At 33.4% G+C, this 27,940-nt stretch overlaps 1 protein-coding gene across 1 annotated transcript in view; it reads right to left on the bottom strand.

Moving 5' to 3' along the window:
- Positions 1-1,189: 1,189 nt before the first annotated feature.
- The window catches only part of Gprk1 (G protein-coupled receptor kinase 1), an 83,093-nt gene continuing 56,342 nt past the window's right edge, over positions 1,190-27,940 (bottom strand). Inside the window, exons 5-12 of the mRNA XM_088238750.1 lie at positions 16,305-16,470; positions 11,443-11,584; positions 9,579-9,753; positions 7,185-7,285; positions 6,068-6,230; positions 4,860-5,028; positions 3,847-4,100; positions 1,190-2,628 (exon numbers count right to left, since the gene is read on the bottom strand). Of these exons, the coding sequence (XP_088094876.1) occupies positions 2,449-2,628; positions 3,847-4,100; positions 4,860-5,028; positions 6,068-6,230; positions 7,185-7,285; positions 9,579-9,753; positions 11,443-11,584; positions 16,305-16,470 (1,350 nt within the window). The 3' untranslated portion in view covers positions 1,190-2,448. The remainder of the gene's footprint in view (positions 2,629-3,846; positions 4,101-4,859; positions 5,029-6,067; positions 6,231-7,184; positions 7,286-9,578; positions 9,754-11,442; positions 11,585-16,304; positions 16,471-27,940) is intronic.

Here is a 27,940-nt window from a genome sequence, read left to right as displayed (position 1 = left end):
AACACAAGCCGATCCGATAACATCTCGCGCTTATAGAAAAATAATACATAATATTAATATCATAAATGACATATTATAAAGGTTTCATGTAATTAAATGCATACAATTAAGTCATGTTTGTTTGAGGGAAATGGGTAAGTTTAGTATATTAACAATATTTAATTATGAATTATCCAATTGCTGCTGAATGAATCACCCTCGACATTATTTCACTATTTACTTTCCTGTTGATAAAGGTTAAAAACAATTTTAGTATTATATTTCCTATACACATTATGTTAGCCGTAATACTATACTATTTTTTTCAAACTTAAATCACGTCTAGATTGATTCGATTTATAAAAAAGGAATTATGTTCTGAATATACGTAGCAGTCAGCAAAATATTAATGGTACTTTTGTTCTATTTTGCAATATCTAAACATTAGTTTACATTACGGGGTATTCCATTAGTATTATACAACACTATTTTACCATTAATACCTACAAATGTAAATACTCTAACACCCAGAATGATTATGGCATTAAACATTAACTTCCGACAGCTAAACAATCAAGAAATCATTATTCTGTTGTCACTTTGTCCATTATTCCTATAATAATACTTACTATTTGACAGAGATGTTTTATTAACTTTTTTTATTATTGTGTTATTACTATCAACACTATCCCATGCTTTGATTTACATATTTTATAGTTAACATATTTGTTTATTAAATCTCCACAAGGCATTCCGAATATGTGTCCGCAAGATTATAATCACATCAATTACCCGTAGCATGGAACACAATATTTTTATTATCGCACTTGTATTTGAAAAAAAAAAAAAAAATTGCATCACTACAGCACTTGGTGGTGTTTGCCATTATTCGTAATGTCCAGTCATCACAAGTTACAAATAATACATTTATTTGAATAGATGATGCATGAAATTTAAAACAGATAGCCAAGAACATCTTATTCCGTACAATAGTCCCGATAAGTGCATCTCAAAATACTTTTAAAAATCTTAAAAACTGATCAAATATATATTACATCCTAAATTAAAATCACATTGCAGATTTCTGACTTGATGTAATTTGAAGTCAGTAAAAATTACACTGCAGGACTATGTCTATCAGAGATAAGATGTATGCTTGTATAATGCAAATTACTTCATAGTTTGTTTAGTAACTGATTAAATTTCTTAATTTTTGTGGTTTCTAAAATGAAAACACTTCATGTTTTGGTTGCATCACATATTCACAAAATATAAGCGTAAATAATCTCATCCGCAAAATGGTATCTAACGCAGTGGTATGTCAAAAGACTTTCATTATCAAAAGAATGGAGTCAAATGAAATAATTGTCGACGACTTCAACCTTTTGGCACAGTGGTGGGTAACCTTTTTAGCTCAGCATGTCAAAATTCTGAAAGAACCTTGCTTGATTCGGGTGCCGTGTCACATCTAGGAATATCAATAATTTTTGTAACCCTAAGTAAATGAAAGAGAAACGAAGTTAGCCTAGTAAATGAATAAAACGCACCGCTCATTCTTGGGCGAAGATCGTCTGAAAACGATGCGTGTCACCCAAAATGTCTAGGAGTTATAGGTCACCCATCACTATACTAGCAAATCTAAATTTAATGACAACCATCAAATGGTAAATAAAATAGAATTTACATAAAATATGTATTGCATAACACTTTGAAGGTTTCGTTTTGAATTTTATTCTTGTAGATTTATTTGAGAGTTGAAAATTTGTATCGCAACTTCAAAATTAAGGTATCTTGAATGTTTTTCATATAGGTGTTTTCACTTAGTTTAAGTTATAGACATCATTAGATAAAATATCATCACCCTAACTTATAAAACTCTTAAGTCCACAAATGACAAAAAAAAATATTTTGGCGTTTTCTTTTAGGATTTCAAATAATCTATGTTTGTAAAACTTGTATTGTACAGTGTTGCATTATTTAAAAGAAAAAATATTTAAAAACTTTTTTTACAATTTGCTACTAAAGTAAAAACTGTAAACAAAAATAAGTAAAGCTCATGAGTTTTACAAGTAAAGCTGACGATGTGTATTGAGTAACACTATGAAGGTTTTGTTTTGAATGTTATTCTTACAAATTTGTTTTAGACTTAAAAATTTGTATCACATTTAAAAATGAAGGTATCTTGAATGTTTTTCTTGTAGACGTGTTTTCACTCAGTTTAAGTTACGGACATCGTATTGCGTAAAGCTTTGACGGTTTCATTATGAATGTTATTCTTGCAGATTTTAGTGTTATAATTTGTATCGCATCACTTCAAAATGAAAATAGCTCGGATGTTTTTCTCATACACGTATTTTCACTTAGTTTATGTTCCACATCCCGGCCACTTGGTTACTTGATGAGTTGAATGGCGCTCTTGGAGCGGCGGAACATCTTGGCGCCCCTCGGAGGGGGCGCCGGCAGCTCGTGCTAGTTGGGCGCCCCCCCGTTAGCGCTGCGCGGCTGGCTAGCCGGGGCGCCACCTCCCGGAGCCCCGTCCGTGGTGCCGTATATCTTGCCCGCCTTCTTGGCCATGGAGGACAGCAGCTCCTGGGAGCACTTGTGTGCCGAGCGGAGAGACTGCGCCCACTCCTTGAGGCCAATTTCATCCTGGAATGGGATCAATCCATCGATTAGAGAATTATTGACAGGCATTCAGATTTGAAGCGCCCAATCTAATCTATCACCCAGTTCAATAGTGAAACAAGTTTTTTTTTTAAATCACGTGTGTTGAGTACTGGCCATGCACAATGGTGGGGTTAATCATCGTTCCGCGGAGATAGCCTGCCCGTCTATCTCCGTGAGAATGTCCTGTCTTAAAAATTGCATTGTAAATGTGGACAATGGTCGAGTTCTGGGACAGAACAATATTGTATTGCCCACGTGTAAACAGCCTTCAAGTGATACCAGACAGTATCAGTATAAAGTAATTTTTAATATTTTTTTTGCTTACAAACAAAACATGAGTAATAAGGTAGAATTATTGAAAAAATATGATGGTTAATAAGATTTACGACTTAAGTTATCTGATGTAAAATTTTGCTCATTAAATTGCAATAGCTTTGACATTCAAGAATTTCATATTGTTACAATTTGTTAATAATAAAATTAAACATAAAAGTCATAAACTTTAGCCAAAATGGAGTAATATACCTTCAAATAAATTCCCGTGATCATCTATTCACCTCAAATTACAGTACGCAATTATGTGTATAATTTTCGTATCTGTCTGATTCACTGCTCAGATAAATAAAAATTTTGTATTGTATACAGGACATTGTTTTAAACGCCTTAATAACTAAGCAGACATTTTTTACTCGTAATTTTGAAACTGGAGATAAAACAAATTAACTGGAAACTGGACGAACGCACACATATTATTTTGAAAAAAAAATATTTGTGAGAAAAAACCATTACAATGCACTTAATAAACGAGCGCTGAAAGCAAGAGGAACAGATTTTGGTAAAATGGCTCACAAACATTTATGATTTCTGTTTTTTTTTTTTAAACTAAGACTGCGGTTCATATGACGTTTTTTTTGGAGATAAATGAAGAGGAAATAAAATATGTAAATTGAAAGCTCATACAAATTTGGCAGTTATATTTCTATGGCATATTTTTAATTTAGCCAAACATATTTTTTTTTGTTTTGCACCTTTAATATTAACGCTCGAGTTAGTGTGGCAAACATAAGGTTTTTTTTTTCATCTAGTAGTTATATACTCTCATTAAATTAATGTCGAATGTCACCTAAGCTCCTGGCTCTCAACGCCTCAAATGAATTTTGCCGGCGATGAAATAAAAAGGAATAATGGTGGTATACTGACATTATTAGTGAGAACCAGCTTGGTGTCCCCCTTGGTCCGCAGCACGATGCACTGCTCGCCCTTGACCTGAGTAAGGTCGCGCGCCACCTCATGCACCGTGTCGAGGAACAGCATCTCCGGCCTTCGCTCCAGCGAGCCGTCGGGGTGTAGCTCCAGCCGGTTGGGGTAAAGTTTGGCGTAGCGAGTCTGCCAGGCCGACGCAAACGGGCCCCCGCCCAGCTTCTTGATGTAGCCGTGAAGGATGCAATCAGACTCTGCAGAAACGTAATATGTTAAGACTGCTATTGTGTATGTTTATGTATTTTATATAATATTGGGTGTTAACATAAGTAGTGTTTATTTTTTTCCAAATTTAAAAATGAGCACAGTAAACTTTATGTCATTCGAAAGAAAAAATTTCGCTCTACAAAACGTTGTGTTTGCTTTTACGTTACACATGTTATTATATTTGATTACAAGCCTTCAAAACGGAATGTCAAGTAGACAAAAGTGAGTATTTTTGACACATCTTTCTGTTCGCGTTCAATCGAGGGAATAAAGGTGCCATAGCTGCTTGTGATATTTGCGCAGTGTGCGGTGAAGATGATATGAATCATTGACTAATTTGTTGGTTTTTAATAAGTTATGTATGTTGTTTTTTTTTCAAAGATTGATTAAAAAAGCTACGAATAAAAATTAATAATGATCTTGAAAATTCAGTAGAAAATAAAACAATTTTACGCTTCAGTAAGTTGCAAAGGCTGCGATGGGAGGGACATGTGCGGGAGTTTTGACTGCGCCTCCGTGGAGGTAGTTAGAGTACGGTGAAGAGGACTATACCAGTCTAGAAAGGAGGAGAACTGAAGAAGGGTGGTCATTGGTGCATGCCTGGAGGAGATAGCTGAGGAGTGCACAGCTGCCTACTCTGACGCTGAATTGGCGTGATGATTAGTTTGTTTACAACTTCACTCGTACAGTTTCCCGCTTTGCTGGCTCTCCCATTGTGTGTGCCATTAATGATGTAGCAGAAATACCTTTTTCATCTGTGTCAAACTTCTGCTTTTGTTTAGATTTCTTTTTATTTTCCATTTTGTCCGCTTCCTGGTTGATTGTCTCGAACACTGTCTCGGCCACCTCCTCTTGCCACCTCTCAGATATTACGTGGGTAAAGTTCTTGTACAATTCCTGGTCGGCTTCAGTCAACTGAAAATTATAACAATATTAATCTATTTTGAGACAAATAATTATTAAATTGCATCATTATGGAGTTAAATTAGCGCATGTTTGGAATTACGATTTTAAGTGGCATCAATTTTCCCTTTCAGGTAACTAAAGAGAAAAATCTATTCAGGCTTTAAATATTTTCAGGCTTTGAATAAAGAAAATGAAAAAATTCAGACAGATGAATCTCACCCGCATCAATAAAGGTTTCAGCTCTTTAACATCACAAAAAACCAACAAATGGAAGAATTTTTAAAAAATGTGGATGTTCAAACATAGGAAGAATGGTGAATATTACATAATGTGTAAAGTGGTAGACTTCCATATTCCCCTCTCTAAAATGTTCTCAATCTCTGTTCTATTACATTTATTTTATTAATATAAAATATTTGCATTTTCCATTCCATTTAATTTTTAAATAAAAATATTAATTTATTTATTAAGTCATTTAATTAGTAGTATTCTTAAAAAAAATTATTTGTTAATAGACTATCAAACTAAGCCAAATTTTTTATTTTTTTATTTTTATGCATCGTATTATCATCGCTACGATTTTTTAGTTTTGTAATTTTTTAATTACTTCTCGCGTGACGCTACTCATTCTGATTGGTGGGTTGGCTTCCCGGGAACCGAAAATCCATCACAAGACTCCATCATTGGTTGATTTAGAAGAACTTGTGATGGCATTTAAATTAGTTCATTTTCGTTAATTTATTTATACATTTTAGAAAAACTTTGCTGTACCATTAAAAGTTGCTAATTTTTTACCACATGTAAGAAATCATTATTTATATCCAATTTCTCGTAGCACTGAAATTTCCTCATTAGTCTCTTTCTAAAGATGTGTAAATCATTTGTATTTTCTTATGTAAACTTCAATTTCATATATTACACACCAAACTACAAAAAAAAACTTTCTGAAATGTAAAAATATAATTTCTTTTTGAGGCTGTGATTTATATATTTTTGAATACGTAATAAAGTTGTGAATAATATATTTGGTCAATAAGTTTGTTAATACCTTGATCCCTTTTGTATCCTCTTCGTCAAATGAGCCTATATCGAAAGCATCTGCCGCATTGACCTCTCCTCGGGGAGGGATCAGTGGGGGGGTGTACTTCTGGTGGTAAACTTGCTGCCAGTCGATTCCCGCAAAGAACGGATGCTCCTTTACCTCGTCGGCGCTGCGAAGTATAAAAAATTTCAACAATCAAACATTATAGACAGATATCTTTAAAGACGCAGGTGAGAAGGCGAAGTGTCGGTCGGCTTGTGATCACAAGATAGTGGCGGCAGATTTCAAATTAGATATATAATTTATTTATTTGATGGACTTATGCAGTCCATTCTAACAATGGTAAATACAATTTCTTATAATAAATACAGGCACAAATAAAATAAAATACAATTAAATCAAATTAAAGCTAGGACAAAAATAATAAAAATTACTACCTCAAGACAAGATCCAGGCTATCTTAGTGAATTTTTAAATCTATAAAGACTTAATGTTACTACTCAGCTTACTACAAATTGATTCCGGTTTATCAAAAATCTATTTATGATTTACTGAAAATGCCGTATGAATTTTAATATTTGAATAAATGATAAATGCAACTAAAAAAAATACGGAAGGGCAGGCATTTAAAAACAGGAACCTTAGTTATTTTTTATTTAGACTTTACAGGTTAACATTGCGTAATGACAGACTGAATCAGGAAGAACAAAATTTGGAACGCTTTTTTTATATTTTTTATTCAAATCTCAAGCATACACCCATACACACACAAATGGACTAATCCCGAAACATGCTAAAGGAGATAGGTGATAAACTGCCATATGTGCAGAAAAATATATCTACATTGTTTGCAGAAGCCATATTCAGAAAATGAACTGCTCTAATTAATAGGTGAATTCCTCCTGCATTTATACGGGTTCTAGGCGCATAAAACCGTGCATAAGATCTCGCTCTGATATAAAACACAATTTGATATAAAATTCGGTAGGGAGTCAAATTGCAATGTACCATAAAAATGTGATTGTTTTTTCTGGCTAAGTATTGTAAATGGTAAAATATTATTTTTGATAAACGACATGCAGTTTTAAGCTGAAATAAATTATTAAATCTTAGTACAACATACCCATTGCCTTTGCAGCCGAGTCTCTTATCAATGTCCCTTTGCAAAAGTCCTTCTAATAAACTTCTCAGGCTTCCACTAAAACTGTCTGGTAATTCTACATTCTGGAATGTAGACAAAAATAAACATTTAAACAATGCAGTGACATAAAAATATTTTTGCTTTATATCAGTTTATCGCAAAGTACATATTAAATATAGGTATACATCTGGATCAGTCCGCCTCGTGGTGTAATGGTCCGAGTGTTTGCCTACCATGCGAGAGGTCTCGGGTTCGATTCCCGACACGGTTGATATGAAATATTTATTTGGAAGGGTGTTTTCACACCAGAATATTTCATAGTCCCTGGACTGGTACTTGAAGCGTAAGACTGATCATCTTACCTTCATGTAACAAAAATAATTTAAGATACGCTGCGATTGGTAACCATGGCGATGGCTGGCCAATGCAGAGCCCTATGCACCATCAGGTGCGGAAAGGGAATGATGATGATGATGATACATCTGGATAATAGACAGAATTTTTTATTTATTTTATTTATGGCCTAAGCCAATAACAACACAATCATTTTTATCATTCCTTTTCCCCACCTAAAGGTGCATAGAGCACTGCATTGGTACACCAACCGCAGCGATTTTAACCATTTTTGTTACACGCAGGTCAGTCTTACGCTTCAGGCCAGTCCAGAGACTATGAATATTCCTGTAAAAACACATTTTTCAATAAATATTTCATGTATACCATGTTTGGAATAGAACCCGAGACCTCCTGTCTCGTGAATACGCTGACCATTAGACCACGAGGTGGACAACACTTACATGAAAAAAATATATACAAGAAACTGCACAACAAGATCATAAATATAAGGACAATAAAAGAACATGATCTAGATATCGTGGGGTAGTTACTAAAAATAGGTAGCATTTTTGAGTTACCCATTAAAAACATATATTTGTATCTTCCTCCATGAATGTTACAAATAGACAAGTTGTGATTCATTCAAAAATGTATGACTTGTCTATTTGTAGCACTCATGGAGGACGGTAAACAAATGTGTTTTTATTAGGTAACTCATTAATACTGATTTTAAAGTTACCTTGTTGTAGCAATTACCCCGCAATATTGTTGTTCCCGGCAATATATATTAAGTAAGGAGCTAATTCAAACAATGAACATTTTGATGGAGGATTTATTTTTTACATATTTTTTTATCAAAAACAAAAAGGAAAAATACCAAATTTAACTAAAGAAAAAATATTTAAGGATATTTTATTAAAACAAAATTGTGAAATAAAAAATACTTTTAAAAAAGAATATCACGAAACAGATATTGTCGGCACAACGACGATATAAGATTTCGAGCTTAACCATATCAATCCTCCTACATCCCACACTGTATTAGTGATGAAGAGATATTTAGCTGAATGATGACTGATAGAGGTCTGAAGTACTAGGTACTGAAACGACTAATGATAACAATTATAGTACTGAGATTAGAGCACGGCTATCGGCAGCGAACAGATGTTATTATGGCTTGTTTAATCATCTGGGATCCAAATTGCTCACTAGAAAAACTAAGACCATTATTGACAAAACTCTCCTCAGACATGTCATTACATATGGTGCCGAATGCTGGGTTATGACCAAAAGATATGAAAATATGGTATTAGTATTCGATAAAAAAATATTAAGGAAGATATTTGGTGCTGTCAACCAAAACGGAGTGTGGAGGAGACGGTTTAATCATGAATTAGAGGCACTGTATGGCGAACCCAACATTGCACAATTCATCAAAATAAAAAGATTACAATGGTTGGGCCATGTGCACAGAATGAATGATAACCGCACCCCAAAAAAGATTCTTTATACCACTCCGGAAGGCAGACGAAGCAGAGGCAGACCAAAATTAAGATGGCTGGATAATGTGGAAAGTGACATTAGAGCGATTGGCCTGATGAACTGGAGAAGAGCCGCGGGGTGCAGGGACGAATGGAGACAAATTCTGGAGGAGGCCAGGGCCCACAACAAGCTGTAGCGCCACTGATGATGATGATGAGAGGTCTGAAGTGCAAATAATATAATTGTCATCATTTTCCTGGCTGCAGCCAGTGGTCAATGCTCTCACTAGTTCGACCGATTGCGACGTATCTTGCTTATTAGATGGCAAGATGATCGGTCTCATGCTTCAGACTAGTCCAGAGACTATAAAATCACAAGCATCGTAAAAAAACGTTCTAACTAGAACACCCCGAGGCAAACGTATCTCCTCTCGATTTCCTTTTTTAGAATACCTATTGAATCTAAGCACCCGTCCGGTGTTCTGGTCCCGTTCCACACGCATATCTGTATAGTTCACCTCGCATGGTTGCGGGAGTATAGAGAGTGGCATAAAATTACCATTGTGAGTGTCATTCTATCAATCTCGTGCTTGTCTTTGGTCTTGTGTTGGCGGAATGGGGAGTGTCCTTTGAGTAGTTTGTAGAGCATACAACCAAAGCTGAACCAGTCCGCTGAGGAATCATACGCTGTTCCTTTTGATAAGACTTCAGGCGCCATGTATCCGTGTGTGCCCCTGAGAATAAATAAAAAAATTCAAACAAATTTCATATTAATACTTGTTATTTGGCACTGAAAAACATACATTTAAATTACTTTTTTTACGAAAAGTTTTTTTATTGAATTTATTCAAGAATCAGAAATTTAATATGATTCGAATTTCATCACGGAGTAATATTTGAGCAAAATCTTCCGCCGACCAAAAAATTGTTTTAATGATTTTACACATACCGTAATTTGGGGTGAATAGGGACGATCGCCGGGATAAAGTTTGAAGTCATATTACTCCATTTTGAATAATGTATATGAATTCAATTATATTTTGTTTTCAAAACATGGTACATTTTCTCATTTGGAAATACTATGAACACTGTCACAAAACATGGTATATTTTCTCATCTGGAAATACTATGAACACTGTCACAAAACATGGTATATTTTCTCATCTGGAAATACTATGAACACTGTCACAAAACATGGTATATTTTCTCATCTGGAAATACTATGAACACTGTCACAAAACATGGTATATTTTCTCATCTGGAAATACTATGAACACTGTCACAAAACATGGTATATTTTCTCATCTAGAAATACTATTAACACTGTCACAAAACAAAATTCTTGATCATTCGAATGTACAAGGTATTGCAATTTAACAGGTAAAATTTAACATCACATAACTTCGGTTATAAACCTATTAAACATATATTTTCTACTAATTCTATTTTGTTACAAATATTATTTTTATGGAGAGGACTCATGTATTAATTTTAAGCAAAAACTCGGGTATTATTCAGGTATAACTTATAACCTAGTTTAGGGGTGAATAAGGACAAGCTATAGGGTGATAAAAAACGAGTTGTGTGGCAAAAAGAGACGAGTTTTCATATACTCAGTCTTTGCAGGTGAATGTTATGATACATTTATAAATATCATTTCTGTTTTTAAAAAAAAAAAAATATTTTTAGATTTCGTTGTTTACCCATTTAGTAAAAAGCAGTTTTGTTTTTCCTCAACGAAACAATGACATTAAATAAAAGAGAACTACTGTCTCTATTCACCTATTGACCCTATTGTAAAATAGATAGACAGAACTCATTTTAAAAATTTTCTTAGTCTTATTTGAGAAAACACTGAGAGCTTGGCCATAGTGCCTGGTGTTTTATAGCGCGGTGCGAGTGCGAAACGGGGCGCCTTGCCGCGCCCGCGCGATTACTATGGACACTACACTTGTCGCCATATGTCCGAGTTCACCGCGTCGCAGCGCTGCAAAATGCTCATCACTATGGCCAAGCACTTGAAACCAGTTCTATTCATCCCAGATTACGGGTATTTTTCTAATATTTTTTTAATATCTCAAAAATGCCATTATGGAAGGTTTTTAAAAATACGATTATGTTTTTAATGGTTTTTTTTATGATGATGTTTTTTTTTATACTTGAGATTGGGGTTCGAAAAATGATGTTTGTCTTGAAAATTTTAAGAAAATATTTTAGAATATCTAAATACAGTAAAACACTAAACAAGTGTTTATTTTTACTCAACAAATTATTACAACGCAGTATCCGAACAGGCAACATTTAGAAATTTACTTGAACTGCGCATTTCTTATTGACATTTCGGGTATTTACAATTACAGATCATATCGAGTACCTACAAAATACGTGGATAATAATAACGCATATATAAATGCAGTACTTACACACTGGCGTGAGGCTTTTTCTTGGAGAAATCGCAAGCTAATCCCAGATCTGATATTCTCACGTGACCGTGTTCATCTAACAGGATATTGGCAGGTTTCAGGTCTCGGTACACTATGTGCCTCCGGTGCATATGTTCCAATCCTATACAAAAGTATGAAAAGATAAACATCACATTGAAAACAAAAAATCAGCATTAAACTGAACACTCGTTCCATACTTCTCCCATTGTGTTATTACCGCACGTAAACAAAATAGTTCAATCTGCAAAAAAACAGCTTCGGTGTCATAATATGTTTATTTATTTATTTGTTTATTTGTTTATTTATTCACTTATTTATTTACTAACGGACATTGATGGACGATGTCTACAATTTATAGGGTTTAAATATTACAATAAAATAATAGTTTAAAATATTTAAAAAAGAAAAGAAGCATTGACAAACATAGGGGACATCAAAACAAGATCTGGACTATTTATTAAGTGCTCGTTTAAATCGTTGTAAACTTAAACCAAAAAAGTCCAGATCTTGTCTTGAGCTAACAATACGACAAAGACGGGTCATTGGAGAATTAAGGCCATAGTTTGTTCTATGCTGGTCGATGAACAGTACTTCATTGTTTCTCAACCTACGAGTCGGAATATTGAATTTTACTTGTCCCAGTAATGGTGGAAAATCGATTATACCATTTAGTATGGAGTCAATATTAGTTCTACGTTTTTGTAGACTAGAAATATTTAACATTGACTCTATATCAGCATAAGAATAATTACCTCTCTCTAGTCCAAGCATCCACGCTACTTTTCGAAGCAAGCGATGTTGGACTGATTCAATTGAAGACCTTTATTCGTTTTTAGTGACGCTGACGTTATTTCTCAAAAGATTCTCACCAGCGTTCAGCGAGGACTCCAGAAGCAGTTGAAAAGCGCTAGGGAATTTTCGAACCATTTTTTTCAGAATTTTGGACCCGGCACCGAGTGATTTTCATCTTTTTCTTCAACAGAAGCAACGTTTGGACGGAAAACTCTTCGAGACCAACGAGGGCGTGGAGGGAGGTGAGAGCATTTACGAAAACGGTGGCGCCAGAGTTTTCCAGTAAGGGAATTAAAGACCTTTTCTACAGGCAATTAAGGAAGAGATTTTGGACGTTTACACGCTCATGAAGTTCTGTAAATATTGAAAGTTGAGTGTAGGAAACAAATGCCGTTCTTTATTGTTGTAGTCGCCGCAATAGTGACGTACCGCCGGTAAACTTTGCTATCAATCAACAATGTCGACTTAATATTGAATACCAATTAAAATAAATAAACGAAAATAAATGTTATCGAATATCGAATAAATATCAAATTATATTGTGTGTATTAATTAAAAAAATTCGCAATACGAGTCATTAAATTTAATCGAGGTTAATTTTGACGTCGACCTTATTTATGCGCCAATTAAAAATAGTTAAATGCGTGATGGTCTCGTAAAACCAGGTATGTTCACAAATTAGTAAATTAAGCCCTATTTTTCTCACATTGCCCATCCCCACAACCATCTCCCATCCCACCGTAATACCCAAAATACCGTCGAAAATTACCATTTCACTCGCGATTACTTATTGAACGACTCAGCTATCCCCTATAAACGGTAGCCAAGTCTCATTGACAATAATAATATTTAGCCGGTTTTCGAAAAAATAAGACAAAAGTACTAAATCTACTATACATATAAAACGAATTAGTTTATAAGCCACATTCCATATTTCAAAACAATGAAGATACTAACACAAATAGAGTCACGTGTTATGCAACCAAATTCTCGTTACATTTTGTTGTCCTGTTTAGAAATTGAATTATATTTTGTGGGTTTATGTTTTTTGTAATAATATCATTGTATTGTACCACTGTGTGCACAACAATAAATATAAATAAATAAATCATTATTATGTGATCCATACTACAATTCAGTATGTCAAAAGATAACACTCCCGAGTAAATCTAAATAAAACAACTATTACTTTTATTGTAATTGTATACAGTTATTTCGGTCACTATCTTTATTGCCCTATAATTATTAAAACTTGTTCTCTTGTATTATTTTTTTCTTACAATGATTTACGTATTCCTGTTGAATTACCAAATTAAACTGCTTTTACGTTATTTTTTTTTTTATTCTTGAACGATTTTATATTAAGGAAAACCCGTTTCTATTTTCGACGGAAAACTATTAAAAATTGAAAAATCGATATCGAAAATCGAACGAAAAAAGACTACCTCAACACTATTGTAATCTGTCAAAAGTATCTTCTTATATTGCCTGAGCTGTAGTGCCACGGCTCACCGAGTGCATCCACCGTAACGAAGACTAGTAGTGTGGATGTGTGCCTACGACGTCACATGCTTTTTACGTGAACATAAAATTTGCCCGATTTTTTCAATAATAAAGGTCTCTTTTTTCTTGGACAAGCCTCGTATCTTGCTCGATTAAATAAATACATTTTCAAAAGTTCCTCGATCATCAGCATTGAGCGAATTGGAATATGCTTTTTAAAAAGTTGGCGCATTTCGTGCTTGGGAATTTGAAATTTTATAAGTGCTTACAAATTAACGAAGGGCAATCTGAATGGGCAATAAAGCTGATTGATGCAATAAAAACTTAATATGATTTCAACCAAACAACCCTAATAGTCATATTAGAGGAAATTGCTTCTTTGAAATGACTTAGTCCTCCTTAAAGTTAATAATAGACTTAATTCTCAATGATTAAAGTGTGCACATAATTCGATGATGCTACCTTCATCTTTTTTTTACTTTTCTAAGGCGTCGAAAGCTGAACTCTCACTCGGTTCATTCGAAACGCGATGCTATATAATAATGCTCAAAATCTCATGGGTGTACAAAGTTCGCAAAGAAGAAGTATTATTATTATACTCTACCTGATAGTAGCTATTTGTTAGTTCATGGAAAACATATTATGATTTAACGGATTTATAGATAATAAAGAAATAAAATAATTTAAGTTACTTACAATTTTTGGTTTATTACACACGAATATACAAAGATTACACAAATAATATTTTAAAGTGAATTTGAATACTGGTGAAAACAGAGAAGGGCGAGTGACGTGTACGCGCCCTTATATAGGTCCATTGGGCACTGTGGCCATAGACAACAACACATCCTAGTCTCTCACTCTCTAGTCCCCACATCTTATTTATACAAACGTATTCCCGTATTTTCTCCCTGGATTATGGCACTAGAGCAGTGTTTTTTTACACACTATAAATATTCATCATTAGCGTGTCCAAATAATTAAGTTTTGTTTTTGTTTCTTATGCTTACATAAAGTCCTAACTCACAAGAACCATCCAAAAACCCATAAAAGTGTACAATTTTATCTGCCGTCTTCGGACGTACGGTATACAAATATGATCTTTTATTTATTTTTTTATTTAATTATTATTGTAATATTTAATTTATTTTTAACGTGTCAAATAATGCGGGTGGCTATTTCTGCTATGTCCGTTTATATTCTTCTTTTTTTGACATTGTATTTAGTAATATATAGAAAACTATAATTGGCCTATAATTTTGGTTTACTTGTAAATATTATTTTTTTGCTGTAATGACTGTTGTTTTCTTTTAATAAATAAAAAAATAAAAAATTAAATGATAAATATTTTTTTTAATTTTCAAGATTATGAGTCCAACAGGGAGATGAATTTTCATTAACAATAATAAAATCGAAGGGGTTGATAAATACATATATCTAGGACACAAAGTAAACTTGTTAAAGATAACCAGACAGCGGAGTTGCCAAGAAGAATAGGGCTAAGTTGGGCTGCTTTCGGCAAACTAAAATATATTTTTAAAAATTAAGAAGTCCCTATATGCTTTAAAAGATAAGTATATAAATCGTGCATACATTACCGGTGACAACATACGGACTAGAAACCATGTCTGTAACACGTAAAAGTAGCCAGAAATTAAAATGCACACAACGATCCATGGGAAGACAGATGCTCGGTGTATGTCTAAGAGACAGAATAAGAAATGAAGAAATAAGGCGCCGAACCGGAGTCGTGGATACCGTGGATCGTGAAGCAAAATTGAAATGGCAGTGGGCAGGACACTTGGCGTATAATAATAAAGTGCAGACCATGGGCAAACCATAGAAGTGTGGGAAGGCCACAGAAAAGATAGGTCGATGACATTGCCTCTATAGCCGGTAAAACATGGATAATGAAAGCCCGCACAGGAAGGAATGGAGACATTTGGAAGATGCCTTTATCCAGCAGCGGAGAAAATAAGGCTAAAGAAGAAGAAAAAAGAAGATTTTACAAAAACGCAAAAGGTACCGACACAGGAAATTTAATTTCATACTCTTTCTAAAAAAATATATAAAAACGGTTCAGTTTTGGTGTGCGGGAATCGGGAATACTATACCTCGACTTGGTCAATTTTAGCTAGGCATAATCATTTCAACGTGCAATTGTCTTTTTCGCACAATATTCGGGGAGGCATCTGCGAGAGAATGACAGAAAAACTATGTTCAAATACCTATTCACCAAAATTCATGCGCCGCATATTCTCTTCCTATTTAGACGCGTGGAAAATGAAAGAGAAGTACTGAACGCAATATAAAGAAAATAAAGTTAGTGTAATTGGACATTTTATGCAAGGAGCAAAGTACGATAAAGTTTGAATCGAGGAAAATGCAATGTAGCAAAAAGACGTATCTCTTGAGAGTGATTCCACTGTAGCTGCAAATCCTTATTCAGAACGGCTGCGGAAAATTGTCAAACCGCCACTATCATAGCCAATCTTCACAGTGGAGTGGCGCCACAAGAAGGAGAACATAGAATTTCATATACATACCTAATATGACTTCAGCAGCGTAGAATTTCATCTCTGACTCGTTGAACACTCCGTGCTGACTGAGGTGGTAGTGGAGATCTCCTCCATTCATGAGGTCCAGAATGAAGCACAGCTTGTCTGGCGTGTGGAAGGCGTACGTCATGCAGACGATGAAAGGACAATCCACCTGAAGTAGAAAAAATACTTGTTAGTTTTCATTACGATTGTCAACAAACGTAAATACGGGAACATGATATCGAAAACACTGAACAACAAATCAATGTTGCAGATATAATAATTTAAAAAGAAATACATTATTTACTGCCTTAGAACGGAGAAGCTATCCCTAGTTAGGCAGTTTAGATGACTCACCGGTAAAACAAAAAATATGTATGTATACTTTTACTACTCAGTCAATCTATTGTAGAAATAATTAAATGTAAATTGCTGTAATAAATATGTAACAATTAAAAAAAAATAAAAGAAAATCGTAATGGAACATGATGTATATTATTTGTGGATAATATTTCTTAAGAATCATGGACAGTCTAGCCAAGGCTTAATTATTGTCCGATTTTTTCAATTATTTTATACACACTGTGTAACATTTTCTACACATGCTAAAGCATAGATTTTTTAAATGTTTTTTTTTTTTATTTTAAGCCTGTACTCTGAAAAGAAGCGAGGAGAGCATATGGTTTTACCATTTAAAACACCGTTATTTAAAAATCGCACCATTAATAAAATAAAGTTAATGAACATTACAAAAACAATAAATTTATTGAAAAAGTTTTATACGAGTAAAACTAAAATAAATTACTTTTCGACCAGCAGATTACCCCTCTTGAAAATTATACTAAGCATAGGTACATTGGTACTTATATTGAGAAAAGGTATTTAAGAGTTCTAATGACTTGAATATAATGAATTGAACAGGAAAGTTATTAAAGAAAAAACATAAATATTGTTTTTTAAAAACAAATACAAGCATTTTAAATCACATAAATTTTGCGGTTCCAGGTTAAATTATGGATTCAATAATCCTTTAAAAAAATTAAATACCTAGTTCAAATAATTTAGTTTAAACCTCCTTTTACGGAATTACGTTTTTTTTGGGGAAATATTTTGGTTGTAAATATTTCATTTCTACGATACGTTTTCAGCAACATTTGAATGGCGTTTCACTAGCCGGCCACTGCATTTTTGCCTATATTTTCTTAAAAATAAAAAATATATATAAACAAACAGCTGGTCAAGAATAAAAGCAATAAAACCGTAAGTAAAAGCCTCCGGGGAAAACAGATTACAGACACAATTAACGGCGTAAAGTGCCAACATCTCGTAACATTTTTATCTCGTACCAATAAAAATGATTCACCAGCATTGAGAGAGGAAAGCTTTACGGCCAATAAAATGTTTACGACCCCTGCACCAACCCAAGCTGTACATATAAATACGTATAGTATACACACGCGAACACCAATACAGACACAGTGTCCAATTAATTAAGATGGCAACACCCTCCCGTAGGAACGGCCAAACTAGGCGAGAAAATTATTTAAATGAGTTATGCATTCGCGCGAGTCTGGTTAAGTGATTTATGTACCCAATGTTCACAATGTACCTTCTACCTACTAGATCCGAATTAAAAACGATAAGACGCTGGCAAATATTGGACGACTAAATCATGCCATGTCAATGAAGAAGTTCAGTGGTTTTTTTTAATTTCAAACTAAGTAAAACAATTTTTTTTAATGTATCGTATTATCAGCACTACGATTTTTAAACGTTTTGTAATTTTTAAATTACTCCGCCTGTGACATTACAAATTCTCGTCGGTGAGTTCTGCTGATCGGTGAGTTGGCTTCCCAGAAACCGAAAATCTATCTCTATCATTCCTTTTTATTTTAAATTTATTTATTTAAAACACACTTTTACAGAAAAATATACTTAACAATTTTATACTTACAATCTAAGTTGATTTATAAGATATACATTTATCAAAAATACAAAAAGGCAACAAAATGAACGGAGCACTAAGCACAGTAATTTCTAATAAAAATATTTCAATCGAAGCTAAACTGGCAGTGCACAACGGAGTTTTAGTCCCAACACTTATGTATGGAAGTGAAACATGGAACTGGCAGAGGAAGGATGAAAGCCGAGTGAACGCGGTTGAAATGCGATCTCTTAGACGAATGTGTGGGAAATCAATGTATGACAGGGTTACGAATGATGAAATCAGGCGAGAGTGTAAATCTGAGTCAAGTATAATTGATAAGATTAAGAAAGGGTCTCTGAGATGGTTTGGTCACGGGGAAATGGCGTGATGGTAGTAGTAGTAGTAGTAGAAAAATACAATTTCAAAAAGTACAATGTAAACATATTTATAAAGGCAAACAGTGATATTTATATACTTCTAGCTGACCCGACAGACGTTGTCCTGCCCGAACGTTGGCATGCCTTGGAAAAATACTTTTTATTGATAAATAGGTACCTGGGTAATTGTTTGCGATTGAATTAAAAATTGAAAATTACAAAACTAAAAATTGTTCTTATTCAAATATTAAATTTAGGTAGGTAGTTGTTTATGGTTGAATTCCAAAACTTAAATATTTTTTTCAAATATGGCATTCTTTTTGCAAACGTCAAACTTCGGTCTTCTCACCAACAGAGGGGTGTATTTATAGGAATACGATTTTTATAAATGTATTGAATTTAACATTATTTTAGTATAACCAAAAATTCAGTAAAAAGAAATAAATGGATAGAAATTATCAGGAATTTAAGGAAAGAATCTGATTGAGATCCACAAAAAACAAATGCTATGTGTAAACATTCAAAAACAAACTTTTTTTATACACAAAAAACCAAATCTTTCAATTTTTTTGTCAATGCGTTCTCCTCGGATGCAACCCTGGTAGATCGATGAATAAAACATTTATGCTCTTTACTTATTTTTTACACATTGGATTGAAGATTTTAATATCTACGAACACGCACAGCGCAAAGATCTATATTTCTCTGAAAACCGCACGTAAATCGGTTCAGCCGTTTAGAAGGAGTTCAGTGACATCACACGTACAGAGGAATTATATATATATAAAGATATATTTAGTACATTGGCACTGCTAAACGAGGCATATAGACTGATTTTCAGCAGCGCTGTATGTATTAGATGTGTTTAATTTAAAGATAAAATATGGCAATAGATAAAAATAAATTCCTTCTCGTTCCAGCCGACATAGGTAAATCAACTTAATTTAAAAATAAGATAAAGACATACATATTGTTTGATTCGAAAGAACTTGTGACGTAGTTCAAAGTAGTTAATTTTTCATAAAATATTTGTTCATATTTTATCGAGAAACTACGCCATACAATTAAATGCACTAAGTTTTATCGTGTGTAAGAAAACATATTTATATTCAATTTTCCGTTGCACTAAACTTCCTATATATTGTTAAAAGAATCCAAATTAAATTAATAATAAAATCTTTAAAAGAAGTACTAAAAAATATTAACTTTCTCAATAAAAACACTTTATTCATTATTCCAAGTTCCTAACGTAGACAATAATTACAGAAAAAAATATTATTTAGTTGATCAAAGAAAATAATAAAACAAAAATTAACATAAGCAGATCTTTGCGATTTAAAAAAAAATGCGGAAGGGATGCTAGTCCGAGACATTAAGGATTGATTTCATTTTTCAATTATAATTATAAAAAAATATAGTAAAAATTAGTTTTCGAAAAAAAATACCATGAAGAATGTTCCCCTGAAGTTTCGCGGTCTGGCCCTGAAACACCGTGTGTATAATATGATACCGTGTAGTATTATACTTAAATTTAGGTAATATTGTACAAATAAAATAATAACAAATTAAGTAGGCGTGTAATTATATAATAAAAGTAACTACCTATAATATTAGTAAGGAAAAAATAATAACTACTTAACGTTAAAAAATTAGACTTAATCGAGTCAGGCAACCTTCACAATTGTGAAAATTGAGTTAAGTAGAAATGCTGCGAAGGACGAATTCTCGGTAAATCGGATCTGAGCGTCAAGTAATTCGTTTTTTTATTCGTCCATTTGTGCAGAGTCATCTTCCGAAAAAGAAAAAAGAATTTGCCTTTTGCGCCGCCATGTCAGTCATCATTTTTCCTTGATTGACATATTATTACATCGAACACTGAAATTTGATGAAAATGTGATTTCAAATAAACAAAATTGAAATACGTCTTTGGCGTTTTTTTATTAAGTTTAATATGATTTTTTTATGAGGAATCTGTCCGTTACAGTACCAATTCCTAATTTCTGACGACGCGGCGCCGATAAACATGCGCATATGAAGCGAATGAATTAATAAAGGCGATGGGCCCAGAAATGCGAAAGCACAAAAAAGACACACGGCAAAACAACCCAGAAAAAAGCAACCAATGAAAGGCAACGAGGAAGTTCAGTACTACTGGAGATTGGATATAAAATACGTTTCATAATATATGTTTCTAGAAAATGTATGAAAAAAATAATCGAAATGAACTGCTATGCAACGTCACAGGTTTATGTGACCACGTATTTGAAATAGCCAATAGTTGTCATAATATCGTTGTGGCAACCATGGGCGACCATGATTGCAACCGGCAACAGATTTCCGGTTTTCGGGGTAGGTAGCCATGTTTTTCGGTAATCGGGTACAATGTATAATTGTACTGGGTTGGACTTTTAACGTGGCCTCGGCCTAGTGGTGTAGTGGTCAGCGCATTTACTTACCATGCAAGGGGTCTCGGGGTCGATTCCCGACATGGTTGATATGAAATATTTATTTAAAAAAGGGTGTTTTTACTCTAGAATATTTCATAGTCCCTGGACTGATACCTGAAGCGCAAGACTGATCATCTTACCTTCATGAAATAAAAATGATCAAGATACGCCGCGATTGGTGTACCGATGCAGTTCCTTATGCACCATTAGGTGCGTAAAGGGAATGATGATGATGATGATGGACGTTTAACTGTCAGAAACAAAAATAAGCTGTTCGGCGATCCTTCAAACCAATCCGATCATTTCAAACCCGTAAGAATAGCCCGTAGAATACCCGTAGAATATCCGTAAGTCAGCGGTTCGTACAATAAACGTCAGTTAAAGCCATGCTTAATTTTCTTCTTGTCAGTTATGTTTCACCGTTCATATGTATGTTTCGATCACTCACCGACCAGAAGTCGAGAGGTTGCGGGGGGTGTAATTTCGAAGTTTCGGTTGGGTTTTTCAAAACGATAGAAGGATACTTTTTTTTCGTTAAGTTGGTAGCCCATTGACAAATGAGGGTACTACTTGCAAACCCGGCAAAATCTTTCTTTCTTAATTTTGAGCAAAACACAAAAAACTGATACAACAACAATACTTAACTTCAACTTTTTTTAAAACTTATTTTTTTTATTATAATCAGTAAATCTTTTATTCGTAAGCAGTGACGACATAACTATGATTATGTCAAGAAACAGTAATAAAATAATGATTTTAATTTTATACATTACCTACTTTGCAATACTCAAGTAGAGTTTGCCATGTTTGCAACAAAGCCGATAATTTAAAACTCAAGTCTTACAGATAAAGCCGTATTTTTTTAACTGACAATATTAAAATTATTGTAAAAAATTGTATTCTGAATAAGTTTCAATTAATATCTCACTTTTTTTTTGGATTTTGCCGGGTTTGCAAGTACCCTCAAATATATTATTTTTTTGAATCTACAAGTTTAAGTCGCAATACCGCTTTAAATGAATTAATTGCTGGATGAGGAAGCCGGAAAGTCATGTTATGGTTGAGTGTCTTTAAAGTATACCCGCCGAAAGTCAAAGTAAACGACTGGCATACGCGAGAGAAAATAATGTACTCGTGAATGAAGGAGAAACACGGGGTTGTAAATATTGAGTTATACATTATAATTATGCTCTTTTACAAATTTTAATAAATGAATCCTAAGTCGTAAGTTAAGGAGGCTTGTTGAAAATATTTGAAGAAAATTTTCACCCTTGATAAATGATGTAAAAAAAGGCAAATATTAGTCAGAAACGATCTCTTTGACGCGCCAACCATGCTACATATTTATTAAAGACGTTTATACTGCAGACCACAAATGCCCAAACTCTAGATCGTAAAATAGCTTTCTTTTTATTTCTGAAATTGAACTTTTTGTACGTGTGTTTGCACATTGGCGGGCATATTGCCAAATGGCAGTTTCTTCCAACCAACCCATAAAATAAAAGGTGTTATTTATATAACTTTAGTTTCAAAACGCATGTGAGCAAAAAAGAACTAGCAAAATGTGTGTATAAATTAAAATCGAAACTTGTTTTCAATGAGAAAACAGAATAAAGAGAAAAGAAAACAGGAGAGATTAAGGAAGAGAAAGCTGATTTTTTTCCAGGCGTGATTTAAACACGCTTTTGTAGAAACATCTTTGAAAGTGTATGGAAGATGATTCCGCAGTCGAGCCGCACGGACACTATGTCATGTCAACTATAGGTGGCTATCCTGTGTCCGGGCGGATTAAGAATACAGTTCTCTGTGTGTGTGTGTGTTTCGCTCGTAGTTGGGCATCCCTAGGTATTTTTTCGTTTGTTCGATTCCTGTGATTTCTTCTTTGCTTGGCGTCTCTGCTGCCTCTCCGCGTCCTTAAAAGGATATGCGATGTTAGATCATTTTGATGAATAGATATTTGAACATTATTTTCTGCCACTCTCTCGCAAATACCTCCTAGATACGGCGCGAAAAATAAAACTGCACCTCCGACTAGATTTGGCTAACTAAAATCGGCGTTTCGCAGTTCCGTTTTCCGTATCCCAGAATTGAACCGATTTAGATATTTTTAAAGAAAAAGTGACAAAATGAAATTTTCTGTGTCGCTAGATTTTCCGTTTTTCAAAATTATTTAGCATATTTGTTTACCGTACGCCCAACACAGATAGCGGATAAAACTGGGCGTAGTCTTTGGTTTTTGGATGGTTCTAGCTTCCATAAGAAACAATTTATCGAAAGAAAAAAAAACAATGGAGACACGCCAATAGTAAATATCTATAGTATGTCATCATTGCTTTAGTGCTATAATCTAGGGAGAAAAAACGGGTAAACGTTTCCTGTTAAGTAGCGGTGGACGATTTTTAGGCAGTTACTGACTTTTATTTGTGCATTTTATTCTCGACATGTCCGTGTTCAACGTCGATTTGAACGCAGTTTTGAAAGCTCTTATGCGATCTAGACGAAACAAACGACGATCGGAAGCCTCTCTTAAAATATTTCAAACGGTTTATCGTATCAATTACAATTAGTTTGAATTATTACTAACAAAGTTCAAAATTGACTTCAACACAATGTCCGCGCAACTTTAGACTAGTGAACGACACATTTGGATTTGGTATGGCCGAGCGTGCAACCACTAATGACTATGGCTACTACATGTTCTATTGGAACGTACTATCATTTGTCTGTTTTGGTAAATTTGATTCCATTGTCAAAAGTTTGAAAACCCGCGCTTTAGACGCAACAATATGCCTACTCTAGTTCTAAGGAAAATATTCAAACAATGTTGAAAGCCTCTCCAACGCCGGCAGTCGACAGAACGGCGATCTTTTTTCTTCATTGGAATTAACCAGCCATTTTTACGTTTTACGTGAGCATATTGTAAGGAAGGATGCGATCCTCCACGCTCTAATTAAACATTTATGAGTGCGCAAATAAAATCCCGCCCTCACAAAGCTACCCCCGCACGGAACTAAATACGACTTGAGAGTAAAAATATGCCTACAGTAACCACTGAGTGCGTGGAAGTAATAACGTGAATACCCCATTTTACTATTGTGATAACTAGTGATGACCGTAAACGAGTGTTGGAAATAATCGTAACGAGAAAATCGGCTTAAATTTCGTAACCGATCTATTTTATGAGTCCGACAAAAGCGATATTCGTTTTTTTATTTAATAAAAGCATGTGCGTTCTTACAATTTACTCAAATATTTTTAAGCGAACTACATTTTATGCATGTTGTAATAATTACCTTGCAATACACTATTAAGGAACCACAAACAAAATAAATAATTATAAACTATGAATTAACAAAACTATTTACAAATAAGCAAAATAATTTATTGCGCCTAAATTTTATTTTTAAATGTGACATAACAACAAAATGCTTTATAAAATTGCTTAAAAAATTATAACAAAGATTATTTACTATCACCCTTCCCTCGCTAAAAATAAATAATAAATAATAAGTACTAAAAAAGAGTGATGTAGGGAATTCCAAAAACGAATAGTTTAGTTAATATTACGCATTGCTTAATAAACGTCCAATTTTTTCAATAGTTATCTTTATATCGTGTTATTTTGAAACTGTGTAATATATTTTCACATTTATTTCGGAAAGGACTAAACTAATATTTGTCTGACACCGTAATTAAAACCGAAGACGACATAATAATTTTAAGAAACAAATTAAGCGCCTTTTTTGTCAAATTAAAAAAAAAACCAAAATAAATCATGCTTCGGCAGCAACAAACAAAAAACATTTTCATGATAAACAAATCATTCGATTGACATAATCGGTTCGCAACACTAAACGCATTTATCTGGTTGTAGGTTTTCAGTTGAATACGTTGTTTACAAACGAAGTTAAAATAAAAACAATTTAGTACAACATTTACACGATGGGAATTCCCGAATAACCAATCATTCGAATTCACAACATTGTACAAATATTTGAGAGGGGTAAATGTTTGGCAGAATATAAAATTTCTGATAAATTACGTATGTACATAATAATTATTACGCTTTACTTGTGTTTACTTTAGAATATGAAAACGATATTGCGGAAACATTTTTTGTTGATGTTTCATTTTTTGGGATTACTTTATGATTCAGTTTTTTCGGTTTCGGCGCCGAAATGCGGCCGGCGGCGTTTATTGACAGTAAATAGTACAATGTTTAAAATAGTATTAAACAGCTAACAAAATTGCAAGTCTTAGCAACTTCACTAGAGACAAGAGTACCTGTTCTGAAACGAATATAAAGCACGAATAATAATATTTAGTAATAAAAAATACGAAATGACAAAAAAAAATAAAAACAAAAATAAGACATTAATGTTTTTTGTAGGTAAAAAAAAATAGCTTTTTTAAACTACCTGTAATTATATTTATGTTGTCTTTCTCCTAACCAAATACTCATTTCTTATCTCTCAACCTTGTAAGAAACAGTAAAATGTTGAAAATGTTGTAAAAAATTACCTGTCCTGAATATGCCGACTTAGACGAAAGCGCTAAGGAGTTTTTATTAATAATTATATCAAAATCCTTAAAAAAAAATAATTTAATAGCAAAAATTAAGAAATGACAAAAAAAACCTATTAACAATATAGACATCTAACAATCTAAATAATGAAAACTGGGTTTAAAGGAGATTTACAGATTGAAAAAAATAAAGAATCTTAAAAAAAAAAATCTTAATGACAGCATTAAATGAAAGCGAATGGTCCAATAAAGTTATTTAGACGTAAATATTAGTGACCGTCAGCCAGTAAAACGAGTTTTGGTGGCGGTTTCGGTTTCAGTTGAAAAATGGCCGAAACTTCGGCTCAGCCGAAACCTGCGGTCGGGATGTGTCGGATTATGTTCGGCTGTACTCGGGTGGAAAATTAGCACAATAAGAGATATGGGATTTTTGTTTAGGCAAATAATTAGTTATTGTATTGCCGTCGTCTAACATTAAAAATAAAAATTAGACTGATTTCGTGATATGCTGACTATACTCGAAGATAGTAGTTCTCAAATCTTTCATATTTATATTTTTATAGTTATTAAGTTAACGTTCCTATTGCGTACATTTAAGAACTGTGACATATAAGTTATGTGTACAACAAAGGAGCGCTAAAAGTAAACAAATTCACTGATTAAATTCATGCCTTTTATTTCATTGTGTAACATTCATTTTAATAAAATCGTAAGGGTTAACAATAAAAACGCCCGATTTCGAACAATTGAAAGTGACAAAGTCGGTTTCGGCTGAAAAATCTGTTTCCTAGTAGATATTCACTAGTAAATATCTAGGAATACGGTAAATTCCAAAATAAAAAAAATATTTTCAACGTAATCAAAATCAAAACCAAACATGAATTATTGAGAAAATAAAAACTGTACACTAAAACCGATTATCTGCCTGACTCCGGATTGAAGAGTGCCAGACGTTATTTGGATATGCAGAAATCCGGATAATTTGATATATTATTAAATTAAGGAAATGTTTTGAAATAAAACGCAAAATTTTTATTTAATTTTTATTGCCTTTGAAATCACGATAAAAACTTCCTTAAACTCGTCCAACAAAGCATTGTAGGAGTTTGCTGCGAGACATTGCATACATTTAAATATAGTACTATTGCGTGTTGTCCAGATGTTTATCAAAATTTATGTTCACGTAATAATTATTATTTGAAATATTCTTTAATAATAGGCATGCTTCCACTTTCTATTTTGTTGTATACCAACTCAAAACAGGGCTCTTGGTCTCGTAGAGTTGGGGACATGATATTGTTTTGTTTGTAATATGTGTCTTTATATGAAAAAATAAAATAAATAAAGATAATGCGAAAGCGGAGTGTTTTAATTTATTTGTTATTAGACTATCAAACTAAGCCAAAAAGTATTTTAAATATTTTTATGTATCGTATTATCGGCGCTAAGATTTTTTAAAGCTAGTGCTAGCTAGTGAATTTAAAATTACTCCGCCTGTGACGTCTCAAGTTCTCTGTGCGTAAGTGTAGAGGTGTGTTTGTGTGTATTTGTGTGCGAGTAAGTGTTCAGGTGTGTGTAAGCGTGAGTATTATTAAAAAGCAAGAGGGAGCGTATCGCATCCAGAAACTATTTATTTACATACATAAGTTTATTGTACAATATTTGAGACATAAGTCCTAACTCCATGGGACTAAAAGTACTGTGTTGAGATGGGACTAGCAATTAGTTGACACAGACACATGAGTTTATCACCACAAATATAGGATCATAAACATTTTTTTATTTTTTAAATGAGTTTTAATTTATTTATAAATAAATTAAGGGACATGTTTAATACATCAATAGACAAAAAAAGTATTATAGTTTGAGCAAGAACGATAGAGGAAAGAGTGTTGTGCATAGTTAGTGCTACAGACTGGCAGATGGAATAAATACTCATTTCTTGTCACGTTAAAGGGGACATTAACATTCATTTTGGAGAGTAGGTTAAAAAGTCTACTTTATTATTTAATAATTTATATAAATAGCATAATTTAGACATAGTGCGTCTATTTTCAAGGGTAAAAAATCCATTTTGTTTAGCAGATTGGCAGTGAGTGCAAAGCGTTTTATGGTTTTTTTTATTGTTGTTTGTTGTTTTTGTAATCTAGGTACTTTTAAAAATTTCATTTCGAGTAAATAAAGGTTTGGAAAGGCCAGTCCAAGGCAGATATTATCTTATTTGCTAAATTTGTTATAGTGAAATCTTCGTTTTATTGCAAACGTTTATAGATACATCGATAAGACGATAGATTTCGCAACAGCGCAGTGGTTCCGTTAAGGCTGTAGTCTGGTAAAACGAACGCAAAATTAGAAAATCATACGATT

This window comes from Micrasema longulum, unplaced genomic scaffold (assembly GCF_059751315.1).
Source record: "Micrasema longulum isolate JH-2025_06_02 unplaced genomic scaffold, ASM5975131v1 h1tg001960l, whole genome shotgun sequence".
Lineage (NCBI taxonomy): Eukaryota > Metazoa > Arthropoda > Insecta > Trichoptera > Brachycentridae > Micrasema > Micrasema longulum.
The sequence above is the reverse complement of the archived record's forward strand: the minus strand, read 5'-3'. Positions and strand labels throughout refer to the sequence as shown.